We start from the raw sequence: 13,673 nt of genomic DNA on the forward strand, positions 1-13,673 counted from the left end.
GCACGTAGACAACTTAAAACACATATTTTCAAAAATCAATTCCAGAATATTATGAATCGATTTAGAATCTGAATAAATAAGATTTCAAAATGTAATCTTTTTCCAGCACCCCTACAAGACGCCACGTCTTATATTCAGGTCAAGACTTACACTGGAAAAATTACGCTGACAATAAATAGAATTGTGAGAATTAATTACACATTATTTGTATTTATTATTTTACTTTTGCAAGATAACAATGTATTACATGTTATTCTGGTACTGTTTTATTTTTGCAACTTTTTTGTAATTTATTTTTTATTTTTATTTTAAGCACTCAAACCCCAAGAGTTTTAGCACAAAGCTTGAGAAAAGTCAAAATTTAGATGCCAACCTTTGACATCAGCTTCAGCAATTCAACTCAAAGTGACATCACACAAATTGGGAACATCACAATGATGTAATAGTGTCCTATGTCATGAAATGCTTTGTTGCGTCGTATCACAAAGCTGACATTGTGGTTCTACGCTCTGTAGGACCATAATGTCAGCTTTGTGATACATTGTTGGGGGAGCGCTCTTTTTACGCCGTGATTGACGTCTTGAAGTCTAAAATGGACGCAATCATGAAACACGAATCGAATTACGGCTTTACTTTTGATATCGTTTTGTCGAGATCAGCATGATCACAGCTAAAATTTTGGAGAAGCTGTCAAAGGACTTCATCGTCAGCTTTAGAGACCAGTTCCCTGAACGTAGGTGAGACACTCAAGTCTGCACAAAACAAAAATTATTTCTGACAAAAGTGAGTACACTCCTCACAATTTGTTTTTATCAAGGGGCACAATGACATGAATTAAACTTGGATGTACATAACTTATAGTACTGTAGTCAGTGTGCCGCATTTATTTTATAAATAGAAAACAACTCAAGTATACTGAACAAAAATACAAACTCAACACTTTTGTTTTTGCTCACATTTTTCACGAGTTAAACTGAAAGATGTAAAAATGTACTAGACACACAAAATACCTATTCCTCTCAAATATTGTTCACAAATTGGTCTAAATCTGTGTTAGTGAGCATGTCTTCATTGCCAAGATAATCCATCAGGTGTGGCATATCAATATGCTGATTAAACAGCATGACTATTGCACAGGTGTGCCTTAGGCTGCCCACAATAATGTGCAGTTTTGCTTTACTGGGGCTCCGGGTGGGGGGTCAGAAAAGCAGTCAGTATCTGGTGTGACCACCATTTGCCTCACGCAGTGCTACACATCTCCTTCGCATAAAGCTGATCAGGTTGTTGATTGTGGAATGTTGGTCCGCTCCTCTTCAATGGTGGTGCCAAGTTGCTGGATATTGGCAGGAACTGGAACACACTGTTGTATACGTCGATCCATAGCATCCCAAACATGCTCAATGGGTGACATGTCTGGTGAGTATGCTGGCCATGAAAGAACTGGGATGTGTCAGCTTCCAGGAATTGTGTACAGATTCTTGCAACATGGGGCCGTGCATAGTCATGCTGCAACATGAGGTGATGGTCTGGGGTGAATAGCACAACAATGGGCCTCAGGATCTCGTCACAGTATCTCTGTGCATTGAAAATGCCAATAATAAAATGCACTTGCGTTCGTTGTCCATAACATACGCCTGCCCATACCATAACCCCACCCCCATCATGGGTCACTTGATTCACAACGTTGACGTTAGCAAACCACTCTCCCACACGATGCCCCACACAATGTCTGCCATCTGCCCTGAACAGTGAAAACCGGGATTCATCCGTGAAGAGAACACCTCTCTAACGTGCCAGACGCCATCGAATGTGAACTTTTGCCCACTCAAGTCCGTTAAGACGACAAACTGCAGTCAGGTTGAGACACCAATGACAAGCATGCAGATGAGCTTCCTTGAGATGGTTTCTCACAGTTTGTGCAGAAATTATATGGAGGTGCACCTGCTGGATGTGGTGGTCCTGGGCTGGTGTGGTTACACGTGGTCTGCGGTTGTGAGGCCGGTTGGATATACTGCCAAATTATGAACATTCAATTCACGGGCAACAGCTCTGGTGGACATTCCTGCAGTCAGCATGCCGACTGCACGCTCCCTCAAAACTTGCGACATCTGTAGCATTGTGCTGTGTGATAAAACTGCACATTTCAGAGTGGCCTTTTATTGTGGGCGGCCTAAGGCACACCTGTGCAATAATCATGCTGTTTAATCAGCATCTTGATATGCCACACTTTTGAGAAGGGATGGGCTATTTTGCAATGAAGACATGCTCGCTAATTTGTGATCAATATTTGAGAGCAATAAGTATTTTGTGTATACAGCTAGTGGTGTGATTAGCAGGGTGTACGTGTTTAGGCATTTTGCGAGTCATCTACCTAAAATTGGCTTCAATGTCAAGAGCTCTGGCCCTCGGGATACACATTACTGTGACTGGTTTACTAAACTGATTTAATTACCTATAACTAAGGTGTGGTGGCCAGTAGACTGAAGTGTAGTACTAGCTAACAGGCTAAATTGTTATGCGTCATTAACGGCTTTTTGCAGTAAGCACCTCAATCCAGCAGGGACAACCTTTCCATGAGAAGTGCAAGAAGTACACAAAGCCATACTCGTGATTTTTTCCGGTCCGGTTTCTTGCTGTCTTCAGAGTGGGGGCTTTGGACTGGGGCTAGCACCGCAAAGCTAAGCTAGCTTGAGAGTGAAGCGTGAAAAAAAGACTAAATGCTTTGTATAATTAATGAGACTAAAAATGTTGGAGAAGGGTTTAAGAAGGCTACAAAGCATTTAAAGAAGCACACAAAGTTGACAAATAGCACTTTGCGGACGACAAAAGGCACTGCCGCAACCACAGGAAGTGACATCACATTGAACAACTTTTTTTTCGGCCCAGTCTGCAGGACACAATATTTTGCCACTCACTTATGTTGCCGGCTGTTTAGTCAATAATGGCTGTGTGAGTTTTCAGCGTTCAGTAAATCTGTACTGCTATACAAGCTGTACACTAGCCTTAATCAACTGATGACCCGGGGGCCACAACCGGCCCGCCAAAGCTTTTCATTTGGCTCACAAAACTTCACCCAAATAGGCTTGATGGGTTAGGTTGCTCATATATGCAGTACTCCCACCACCCCACAAGGGGCAACAGAGAGGCATATGTGTCACGATTAAGCAGCAGTGGGGTGAGTAGACGAAGACTACTCATTCAACCCTAAAAAAAATTTAAGTAAGTTGCGAAAATCTGACTTTTAACAACAACTGGAAAACAAAGGTTGAATGTTCTGCCCCTAGCAAGTGCTCAAGTCATTGCTTCCTGTCGGACCTTTTAAGTGTAAGCTTCATCGCTAAACTTGGTCAAATCTTTGTAAGTAGATATTGTGCATAAAGATCTATACTTTGTTTTGTATTGAAATTGCTGACTTCATGATGTCTTTTGTTTTCGTGGTCGTGTTGTTTTTTGTCTAAAGAGTAACTCTGGGCGATCAGAACTCGTTTATTACATGTAGCAATAAATTTGACCAGTAGAGGGAAATGAACGGTATACCTTAGGTTTAATTGTGATGATTCAAATACCGGTACATTGTGTGCAATGTTTGATGTACTGCAAATTTTGTTGAATTTCTATACGCGTAAACAAATGTAGTTGTGTAAATGTATTAACACTAAACCTTCTATTTTATTCATGTAAAATACACAACAGACGTTATTTAGTAAAATACACAATGCTATACTTTTGTAATCTTTATTTTAAATTTATATTTTAAGTCTTACAATCATAAATTCAAAAGAAAATAAAGAAATAAAACTGAGGAAGGAAAATAATTCCAGACAAGGAACATCAATCCCCAACAAAACCTCTAGAGCTTCTGTTTCTTCAAACTGTTAACTAGCTGTACATGTTAAAATCAAGTGGGGAAGGCAGAATAATGAATTTATCCACAGTTCAATGTGAAAGTGGATGTGTTTAGGTTGTCATTGAGTAAACTTAGTCTCAAAGGAATATGACCTGCGGAGGCACTTTCTGATGAAACATCCACATTTTGATGTGCGGCTCCCAAGACCTTGGACTCTTGAAACTGCGGCTCTCTTCATTATGAGGTTGAATAGCCCTGCTGTACACTGAATACTGTAAATCTAAATCTAAGTTTAATTTTTACAGCATTCTCTTTTAAAAAGATATGTTAAGTTAAAGTTAAAGTACCAATGATTGTCACACACACACTGAGGGGGGTTACTCACTTTTATGACCTATCAATATATTGGTGAGACTGTCCTATGTAGAATTTTATGATTGTCTTTCAGGCAACATGGATGGACAAGGGGATGGATGGCACAATGGCCCAAATAGTAAGTTTGGTCGTCATCCGGTTTTCCACTAACTGATTTGTGTACGTAATAGTAGTAGTGCATGTGTCAATCATCTTTCAGGTTTCCGTCTGCCAATCCCAAGAGGACACCGGCCACCAAACGATGAACCAAACATGGAATTCATTGCCATCCTCGACTTTATCGTTAATCAAGAGATTATCTTTGTAAACCAGCCCGAGCAGTGGGACCTGGACAACAACAATGACATTCCCAACAACGTGAACATGGAAGACGTCGTTGTTGAAGAGAATATCGACAATGTCATTGGTGGTGAAGCTCAGCTTGCCGATGCAGTTGGGGCTGAGGGTCAGATGGACGTGAACCAGCGTTTGGAAGAAGCTGAGGCTTTGTCTGAGCTACCAGGGCACCAGTCTAGAGAAGATGATGATGAAGAGAATGATGTTATAAACAGCGAGGGTATAAGGAGGTCACCTAGCTTGGGCTTAGATGATGCTAACCCTCAGCCAGGACCGTCAAGGATGAGATCAGAAGATGACGATAAACTATTATTACAACACAACAGTTCTGACAGTAGCACAGACTCAGATAGATTTGAACTAAACCTTTTACTTGATAGATGTAAGAAAACCTTGAGAAACAACTTGGATTTTCAAGCCGAAAAAGGAATGAAGACAATGCTAGACTTTTGTGGATTATCCAAAAGTGTCTGCAATAGTGATAAGGCTGAAGAAGGATCAGACTGTGAGGAGAGGTTGAAAGATTTAATCAGACAAGAGGCAGAGGATGAGCCACCAGTCAGGGTCAATTCCCCACATATGTGTTTCCAGTGGTGGCATGGATGTGAGATAGACAGCTCTGAGAACAGCAGTAACATAGATGGTCCTGAAGAAGACTCTCCGTCTGCTGGATTGATCCCTCAAAAAGATGACTTGGTTTCAGAAGAGCAAAAGACAACTTTAGGACTGAACAATGTCTCTGAAATCCCTAAAAGTAACAATTCTTACAAGGCCGACAAAACTGGGCTTTCCGAGTGTGCAGATGAAGACCCACTGCCTGGCCCGTCCAGCAGAATATCGAGTGAAGAAGCTACACACCAGGTCAACATGAGAAGCAGCAATCAGTTGCAGTGGTGGCGAGAGTTTAGTGGTAATAGTTCAGACAGCAGCACGGACTTCGACGATAGCCAGCAAGTTCGTCTGCCTGGACCGTCAAGGAAGAGATCTGTAGATAATGAAAAAGACGAAGATGAAATGAGAAGAAACAAACGTTTCCGTGTCACGTTTCAGCATAATTCTGATAGTGGCTCTGATATGGAAGACGAGAATGGTTCTAAAAAACACTTGGATTTGCAAAATACCAAAGGGAAGAAAAGATTAAGGTGGCGGGACAAGTTTCCTGTTAGGCACAAATGTGATTACGTTCCTTCTCACGACATCCTAAATGGTCCCCAAGAATTAACATCTGGTTTTAGTGACCAAGAGGCTGATGATACCCCTCTGCTTCCGCCATCCAAGGACAAGACATGGAGACTTGAGAGGAGAAGCCTGAAAAGTTTCCAAGTAGGGCACGAATGTGAAAACAGTTCCGACAGCACCGGCTCTGGCCAAGAGGAACCTTTCAAATCAAGTTTGCAGGACAACCTGGAGCGCTTGAATCTGAGTGGCAGTAGGAGAATAGTCACGTTCCAGGAGGGAAGAACTTCAAAAGAAAGTTCCAGTGGTGCGGAAGCGGAAGAAAGCCCACCGTTAGCACAGAAGACTAAGAGCTTGAGTGAGGAAGAGGAGAGCTGATTTATTTCTATCCTCTTAAAACTGAAATGGACTGTGGATGCATGTAGCTAATCTAACTTTGCATCCAGTTCCAAATCATGACAACATGTAGTTTAATTCCATCGATTTAGGTGAAACATCAATGGGTTTGAGATCAAACATAAACTAGTAAACATACAAGTGAAATATGTTCTCAAACTACATAAGAATTAATCCATAGGTTGAGAATAGTTTGCATAGCTGTTCTGTGAAAAGCATGCACTGTGTCCAAAGTGTTAAGCAGAAAAACAACAAATAGACATACAGTAGGTATTAGGTTGTGCTATCCTATTGAAATACCATATTGACCCGAATAGAAGATTAACCTGAAAATAACAAATTTTTAATGAAAGTAAAACATTTTTCTAAATCAGCAAAATACATTTTCCAGGTCATTGTTGTGTGAGTGACTAGAAGAAATGCTCTGACTTTCTTAAGGAGAAGTCAAGTGAAGCCACACGCTGATTTGCATGTAAAAAAATCTAACCCCCGAACATAAAACAACCTGTTTTTCAGACCGTTTTCTAGGGGGAAATATAATATTCTGGTCAATACGGTAGTTTTAGAGATTAGTTGCTTTAACGGCTATCTGATCAAAATGGAGCAATTTTTGCCAGCTGTCATCCCGATCTGTGATAGATCTGAGAATATCAAGAACACACACAATACACATCCTGTTTGTAGGGCCAACATTCAAAGTGACATCACCCGCAGAATATATGCATCATCCCAATGATGTAATCATGTAATGACATCAAGTGCTTTGGTCAAAGCATGTTGACTGAATGTTACACAGAGAGCAATAAAAATCTAACTACGGTATTATTACATATTATTACATAATACCACTGCATTATTGGCAGCATACTGACCTCTTACCCAAGTTTCAAATAGGTGACACATCTTTGAATATATTTAGTTCAACATGAGAAGGACTAACATCTGCGAAAGAAACTTTGGACTGCTTTGTAAACGTCGTTTTTATAGACCAGTTCCCTGAAGTTAAGGTAAGTATCACAATTCTGCCATTGTCAACCAATTGTAGCCATCGGGTGAGGCTTTAAATAAGGATTATAAATGACAACGTACTTCAAGATTACAAGATTAAAACTACTGTGGTGCAGATCCATCATTTAATCTTGATTCACTGATGTTTGTTTTCTAGAATTCCGTTTGACACCATGGAAGAAGGACGGGGAGATGGACGGTGCTCTGGTACTTGATATTTGTTTCCCCATTACCATTGACAGTATCTCACAAGAGTGAGTACTCGCCTTACATTTTAGCAGCCATTTTAATTTCACTATTTTGTCAAAAAACAAGAGGAGAGAACGCCGTTGGTTGTCACATGTTTTACTGCAGTGTGAATTGCTTATCAAAACATTCCAATAGTGATTACTACATTAAATTAAATCTGAAGGTGTTTTCCTAAAATGTCTTAGGCCATCCACTGCTTGGTTTTAAAGAACAGATTCTGTTTTAAGAAACTTACAATGGATACCGTAAATTGTGCCATGCGTTTGAAGAGTGACAGCTGTAAAGCTTCTCAAACTGGCGCTGAACTGCAGTCGGGGAAAGAAAAACCTCTTGTCAGGTTGACAATGTCAGTTTTAGACCAGAAAAACAATCAAAAAACGTCAAGCAACATATGCATATTGGAGTACATACCAAACTCGAAACTTTCAATGGGGGGAAGCTGCAGCCACCAGGGGCGCTGCTCCGTTGTCCATCACACTGCAGGGGGTGAAGTGCCGAAGACGTGGGATGGGGTGTGGGGCGTATGAATGTGTCTGTATAGAAGTAGTCCATGGGTGCTTGTGTGTCCATAAGCTTGGAAGTTGTTCGTTCAGCGTTAAAGCCTTTTGCCTCATTTCACAGAGTGACTTCACAATAACGTAGCTGGTTGCAATGTAGGCCTTCGAAGTCTGCCCAACATAGTCAACAATATTCCACGTGTCCTTGAAGGAAGGAGGGAAGAGATTTCAGAGCGTTCTTTGCTGCCAGGGTGTACGACCCCGAGAGGGACAAACGGTAGAAAATGGATGGATGGATGGGTCTCACTGGGTGTGTTTACAGTTACAGCATGACCTTGCCAAAGCGGGTGCAGGAGCTGAATTGTAAATAAGGGTTGTGTTGGTAAGGGCAAGCAGATGCATTCCAATAAGTTTGTCTGCTCTAGTTGTCCGTTCTGACTCTTAAATTCATCATCATTTAGCCTTCAATGCAGAAAATCAAGTATGCCTGATAGAAAATGCTCGGACCTAAAGTAAGGCTCCATTTTTTTCCAAAATGCGCTAGATTGATGCTAATTTACATTGGCTTTGCCATATTAATGTTACTGATTAACATTAGCAATATTACATGGCGATTTCAACACCTTTGAAATTTGGTAATTAAAACTACAACTAAGATACACGTTACAATCAAACAGCAAGTGTGTAATAATTACAATACTTGGAGTACAGAGAACAAGACTAGACATCTTTTCGGTCCAATATGGCAGTGGTCCCCAACCACCGGGCCGTGGCTCGGTACCGGTCCGTGGATCAAGAAAAAAATAAAAAATAAATAAAAATTAAAAAAAATAAATAAATAAAATAAAATTATTAAATCAACATAAAAAACACAAGATACACTTACAATTAGTGCACCAACCCAAATAACCTCCCTCCCCCATTTACACTCATTATATCAATATAGATCAATACGGTATGCAGGGATACAGTCTGTAAGCACACATGATTGTATTTTTTAATGACAAAAAAACAAAAAAAACAACAACAAAAACATAGCCCCCCCCCCTTTTTCAATTTTCGAGCGTTGACCGGTCCGCAGTTACAAAAAGGTTGGGGACCACTGCAATATGGCAAAAGGCATGCAACACAGTGTAGTCCATACAATACTGCCACCGCTGTCTAATATATTTGAATTGCAACTGCATGCAAAGTTTATTACATAATGTTGCACACATGAAAAGGAATCATTGTGTAAATAGCAGATTATAGTTTTCGTCACTTTGCACGGTGGGACAGGGGTTAGTGCATGTGCCTCACAATACAAAGATCCTGGGTTCAATCCTGAGCTCGGGATCTTTCGGTGTGGGGTTTGCAAGTTCTCCCCGTGACTGCGTGCATTCTCGCCGGCTTCCTCCTACTTCCAAAGACATGCACCTGGGGATAAATTGGCCCTAGTGTGTGAGTGTGAATGTTGTCTGTCTATCTGTGTCGGCCCTGCGATGAGGGCGACTTGTCTAGGGTGTACCTTGCCTACCGCCCGAATGCAGCTGAGATAAGCTCCAGCTCCCCCAGCGACCCCAAAAAGAGACAAGCGGTAGAAAATGGACGGATGGACATTGCATTGGTCCAAACCAGTCACTGGAAGCTGTTTATTTTATTTTTTATTTTATTTAAATAAAATAAGATGATCAGTAATCAAAACAAAGGCACATTGACTAAAACGATAAAACAAGTAACTGACATGTTAGTAAAAGTATAAATACGAGACAAAGAAGTTGACAGAAACGAAATGCAATCATTTAATTTTGTGTTGTCGATGGGTGGGACAAATTAGGAGTGTATCATGTCTCCCAATGTTCTCATTCATCCAGGTCGTTGTAATCTCAGGGCATTCAATCGATTGCAACTGGACTGCTTGATTTGTCTTGGAAGACGTTTTGCCCCTCATCCAACTAGGCTTCATCAGTTCATGCTCATAGACTTAGATTTATCAGATCTAGTGTAGCAGCTGGTGCCAACGCCCCAAATTTTTATACTCCAAAAACCAGAAAGATGTGCCTGGGCAAGGATTGTTTCGCCCTATCGTAGTGAGAAAAAAAACTGTTTGATGCAAACGAGCAATCCTAACTGTCAAAGCCAACAACAGTTGTTGAAGTGTAATTTCCCCTCGTTAGCATTGAGGTATTGTGTGGCAGAACAATTGCTACTGTTTTGGATCGACTTCTACCAGTCCAAAATAGTCGGAATCCGCCGCGTAAGCATTCCATTCAGTTGTAAACAAATGGCACAAATGGCATACTGGTCACCATGAATTGATTAACGTGGACCCCGACTTAAACAAGTTGAAAAACTTATTCGGGTGTTACCATTTAGTGGTCAATTGTACGGAATATGTACTGTACTGTGCAATCTACTAATAAAAGTTTAAATCAATCAATCAAAAACCGTCTGTGACCAGAATGTTACAAACTCTTGTTTATTTGTTGGAGGCTAAATTGCAGAGTCTTTTAGGAATGGTTGACAGGAGGACGTGTTGTATGTGGGAGACAGGTTGTGTCACAGACCATCTCCTCTGTTCAGGGATGGTTTTTCAACCTTGACATAGATGGCTTCCCTCAATCCTCTTTCATACCATTCGTCCTACCTGTCCAGAATCTGTACATTTTTGTTCTCAAAGGAGTGCTGTTTCTACCTGAGGTGCAAGTAGACAGCTGAGTCTTGGCCTGAAGAGTTTGCCCATCTATGCTGTGCCATATGTTGGCTTAGAGGTTGTTTTGTTTCCACAATATATGAGTCAGTGCATTCATCATTAGACTGGATACCATACACCAGATTGTTTTTGTGGGTGTGGGGTGTCTGGTTTTTAGGATGCGCTAGTCTCTGTCTCAGGGTGTTGCCTGGTTTGAAGTGTACTGGGATGGTGTGTTGGTTAAAAAGTATACTGAGTTTCTCAGAAAGACCTGATACATATGGAATGAGAATATGTTTACCTCTGTCACCTTTTTCCTTCTCATTCACTCTGTTCTTGATATTTCTGGAACTGGATGCACTTTTCACAAACGACCAGCTGGGGTAAACACAGGTTTTGAGGGCTTTTGAGGGCTTCCCTCAAATGCCTATGCTCTTTCTCTTTGGCCTGTTTGCTGATATCGGGCCGATATCCAATTCAAAAATTGGATGGGTACATCCCTACTTAATAAGGTTTTACTTCAGAAAAGACTTGATAGATGAGCTCTGATCCTAATTCCGCGAATACCACAATTTGATGGCACCCTCTGCTGGCGAGGTATGATGAGTGTGACAGCCAATCCCGTTCTCCCCAACTCAACAAATTAAATATGGATGTACTTTAGAGTAGTCGGTGTACAGCTTATATAGCAGAATACATTTACAATCAAATAAAAAAGACAACACAGCCATTATTTGAGGGGAGGCGGGGGTTTAGTGTCATGTTTTGGGGTTGCATGACTGCCGCCAGCACTTAAGAGCTACGGTTAAATTACAAGATGTGTTGTGACATTCTGAAGCGCAACACAATGACTTTTGTGAGATACTGTGGTTGACAGTGACTTGTATTGCAAATGGCTATATACAGTAGGAAGGGGATTAATATGGCCCCATTCATCACGGTTCACCTGACACAAGAAACGTGCCGAATTGGGGAGTGCACGTTCCACTTTATCCGCCAGATGGCAGTAGAGTGTTGAATATCTTAAGATGTGTTTTGTGGCCATTCCAACGTTGACCACAGCGTCAGTTGCTATGTGGAGTGACGCTTTCCATCATTTTCAGCAGACTGCATTGCAAAATGATTAACCCCCTCCACCTTCCTCTCACACAAGATCCACCCAGGAATGGGGCCATTTGCCCTTCCCGACTGTAGTAGTAGCGGTATTAAATATGTGTTATCACTGTGTTGCAGGCTACCGTATTCCACTGGAATTGGGAAGAGGGGAACCAAATTTAAGATTTCGTAGATTTTGCATTTCCCTGCATAGCGATGAGATCTCATTCATAATTTCGGCGGCGCCAAGACAATCTGATAACGATATTGAGAGTGACGACAATAACGAGGCGGCCCATAATGAAGACCATGGCGTGGCGGGGGACAATATTGAAGACACTGACGAGGAGGGGGACAACAACGAAGAAAACGAGGATGTCATTGTTGACAGTGACAGCGAGCGTGAAGAGGGTGAGGCGGACAACGCCGATACAGACAGCGACGGCCATAACGAGGATAGCGATAACAGTTCGCTGCTGGAAGCCGATCACTTTGCGTGGATCCGCTTCATCTGGCAGGTGTGGCCGTTTTCCTGCGGCAACATATTTGAGGAAATCGTCTTCGAATTCCACGGCGTTCACGAGGAGGATCTGATCATTAGTGCCTTCGATGTCATCCAGGAGCACGTTGAAGAAAACGACGGTAATGACAACATCGAAAGCGACGACCACGTCGGTGAAGACAACGAGGGAGAGGCCGACGTCGTCCAGTGTCCGGAGGAAGTGGAGGAGATCTCCTTGCCTTTGCCCTTGCCGCTGGTGAGTGACAATCCTAAACATGAGGAACGGGAAGAGAAAGATGTGCAATGGTGGCATGATTATAACAGCTCTGAGAGTGTTGACGAGGAAGACCCGGACCCACAAGACGGGAAAGCGGAGAAATCAGGACCACGGGTAGACTTGAGTGATAAACGTGATCACAGCACCAGTATTGGAGATTTGGCTGAGGAACGGGAAGCACCGGATGATTGCATCACTTGCTTTGGTAATCCGGAGGCGGAGGAAGACCCTTTACCTGGACCGTCCAGAAAGAGGCCGAGAGACGAGGGCTCGAGACATCAATTTGAAACAGGACGCAGAAAGCGTTTCTGTCCCCAGAATGATAACAACTCTGACGGCAGCCCAGACTTAGACGACTCGAAAGAAACTCATGAGTAGACCTTTCTCCCGACATCAAAAAGTCCAAAAAAGATGGATCGTCTTATATTTTTGCATGCAAACACCACCCAGGAGAGAATCTGTGCTTTTAATAAGAATAATAAATTGTATTTGAATGGCACTTTACATTTGAACAACAAATCTCAAAAGTGCTACAGAGTAAAACATCATAAAAGCAATAAAACAAGACAGTAAAAAATATTCAAATTAGCTATATGCTTTTTTAAAAAGGTAGGTTTTTAGCCCTTTTCTTACTGTCACTCACACACACAAACATACACACACGCACGCACGAAAGTCAGGAATTTTCCCGTGGGGACTAATACACACTGCAGTACTTATGTTTGACCACTTGTCAAACACTTCACACACTAAAAAAGGGGTGTCAAAGTCATTTTACATGGGAGGCCACATATGAGAAAAATCTACTCCGAATTGGGACAGACTGGTAAAATCACGACACGATAACTTAAAAATAAAGACAACTTCAGATTGTTTTCTTTGTTTAAAAATAGAACATGCACATTCTGAAAATGTACAAATCATAATGTTGTTGGGTTTTTTTTACACTTACATGTTGCGTTTAGTAGTATTGTACCTTTATTTGTCGTTATTTATACTTTCTGAATAAATGATGTGATAATGTTCATCAGTCAACTCTTTGGTGTTCATTTTCAATCTATCTAGATACAAAAAAAATTATCAAAATCAAATTACAGGATGTTATTTATGTAGTTTGCTCATTTTCCTCGACTGGTACACTAACACTTGGTTTATTGTGTACATATGTAGCATCATCTACAAAGATACAAAAAATTGCTATTGCGACATCCAGTGAACACATTTAGAACAGCTGTGTCTTTCAT

At 41.4% G+C, this 13,673-nt stretch overlaps 1 protein-coding gene across 1 annotated transcript; it reads left to right on the forward strand.

The window, feature by feature from the left end:
• Positions 1 to 7,009: 7,009 nt before the first annotated feature.
• Positions 7,010 to 13,030, forward strand: LOC133655000 (clumping factor B-like). The gene is made up of 3 exons (XM_062054884.1): positions 7,010 to 7,137; positions 7,296 to 7,345; positions 11,789 to 13,030. The coding sequence occupies exons 2-3, from the start codon at positions 7,312 to 7,314 to the stop codon at positions 12,805 to 12,807; spliced, it is 1,053 nt and encodes a 350-aa protein (XP_061910868.1). The 5' UTR covers positions 7,010 to 7,137; positions 7,296 to 7,311; the 3' UTR covers positions 12,808 to 13,030.
• Positions 13,031 to 13,673: the final 643 nt, after the last annotated feature.

This window comes from Entelurus aequoreus, linkage group LG08 (genome assembly GCF_033978785.1).
Source record: "Entelurus aequoreus isolate RoL-2023_Sb linkage group LG08, RoL_Eaeq_v1.1, whole genome shotgun sequence".
Taxonomy (NCBI): domain Eukaryota; kingdom Metazoa; phylum Chordata; class Actinopteri; order Syngnathiformes; family Syngnathidae; genus Entelurus; species Entelurus aequoreus.

What these genes read in the sequence shown, in the direction of transcription:
- LOC133655000 (XM_062054884.1), top strand. Translation starts at nt 7,312, where the DNA reads ATGGAAGAAGGACGGGGAGATGGACGGTGCTCTG. An exon ending in GGGAGATGGACGGTGCTCTG is followed by an intron (nt 7,346 to 11,788) that starts GTACTTGATATT and finishes ACTGTGTTGCAG; the next exon opens with GCTACCGTATTCCACTGGAA.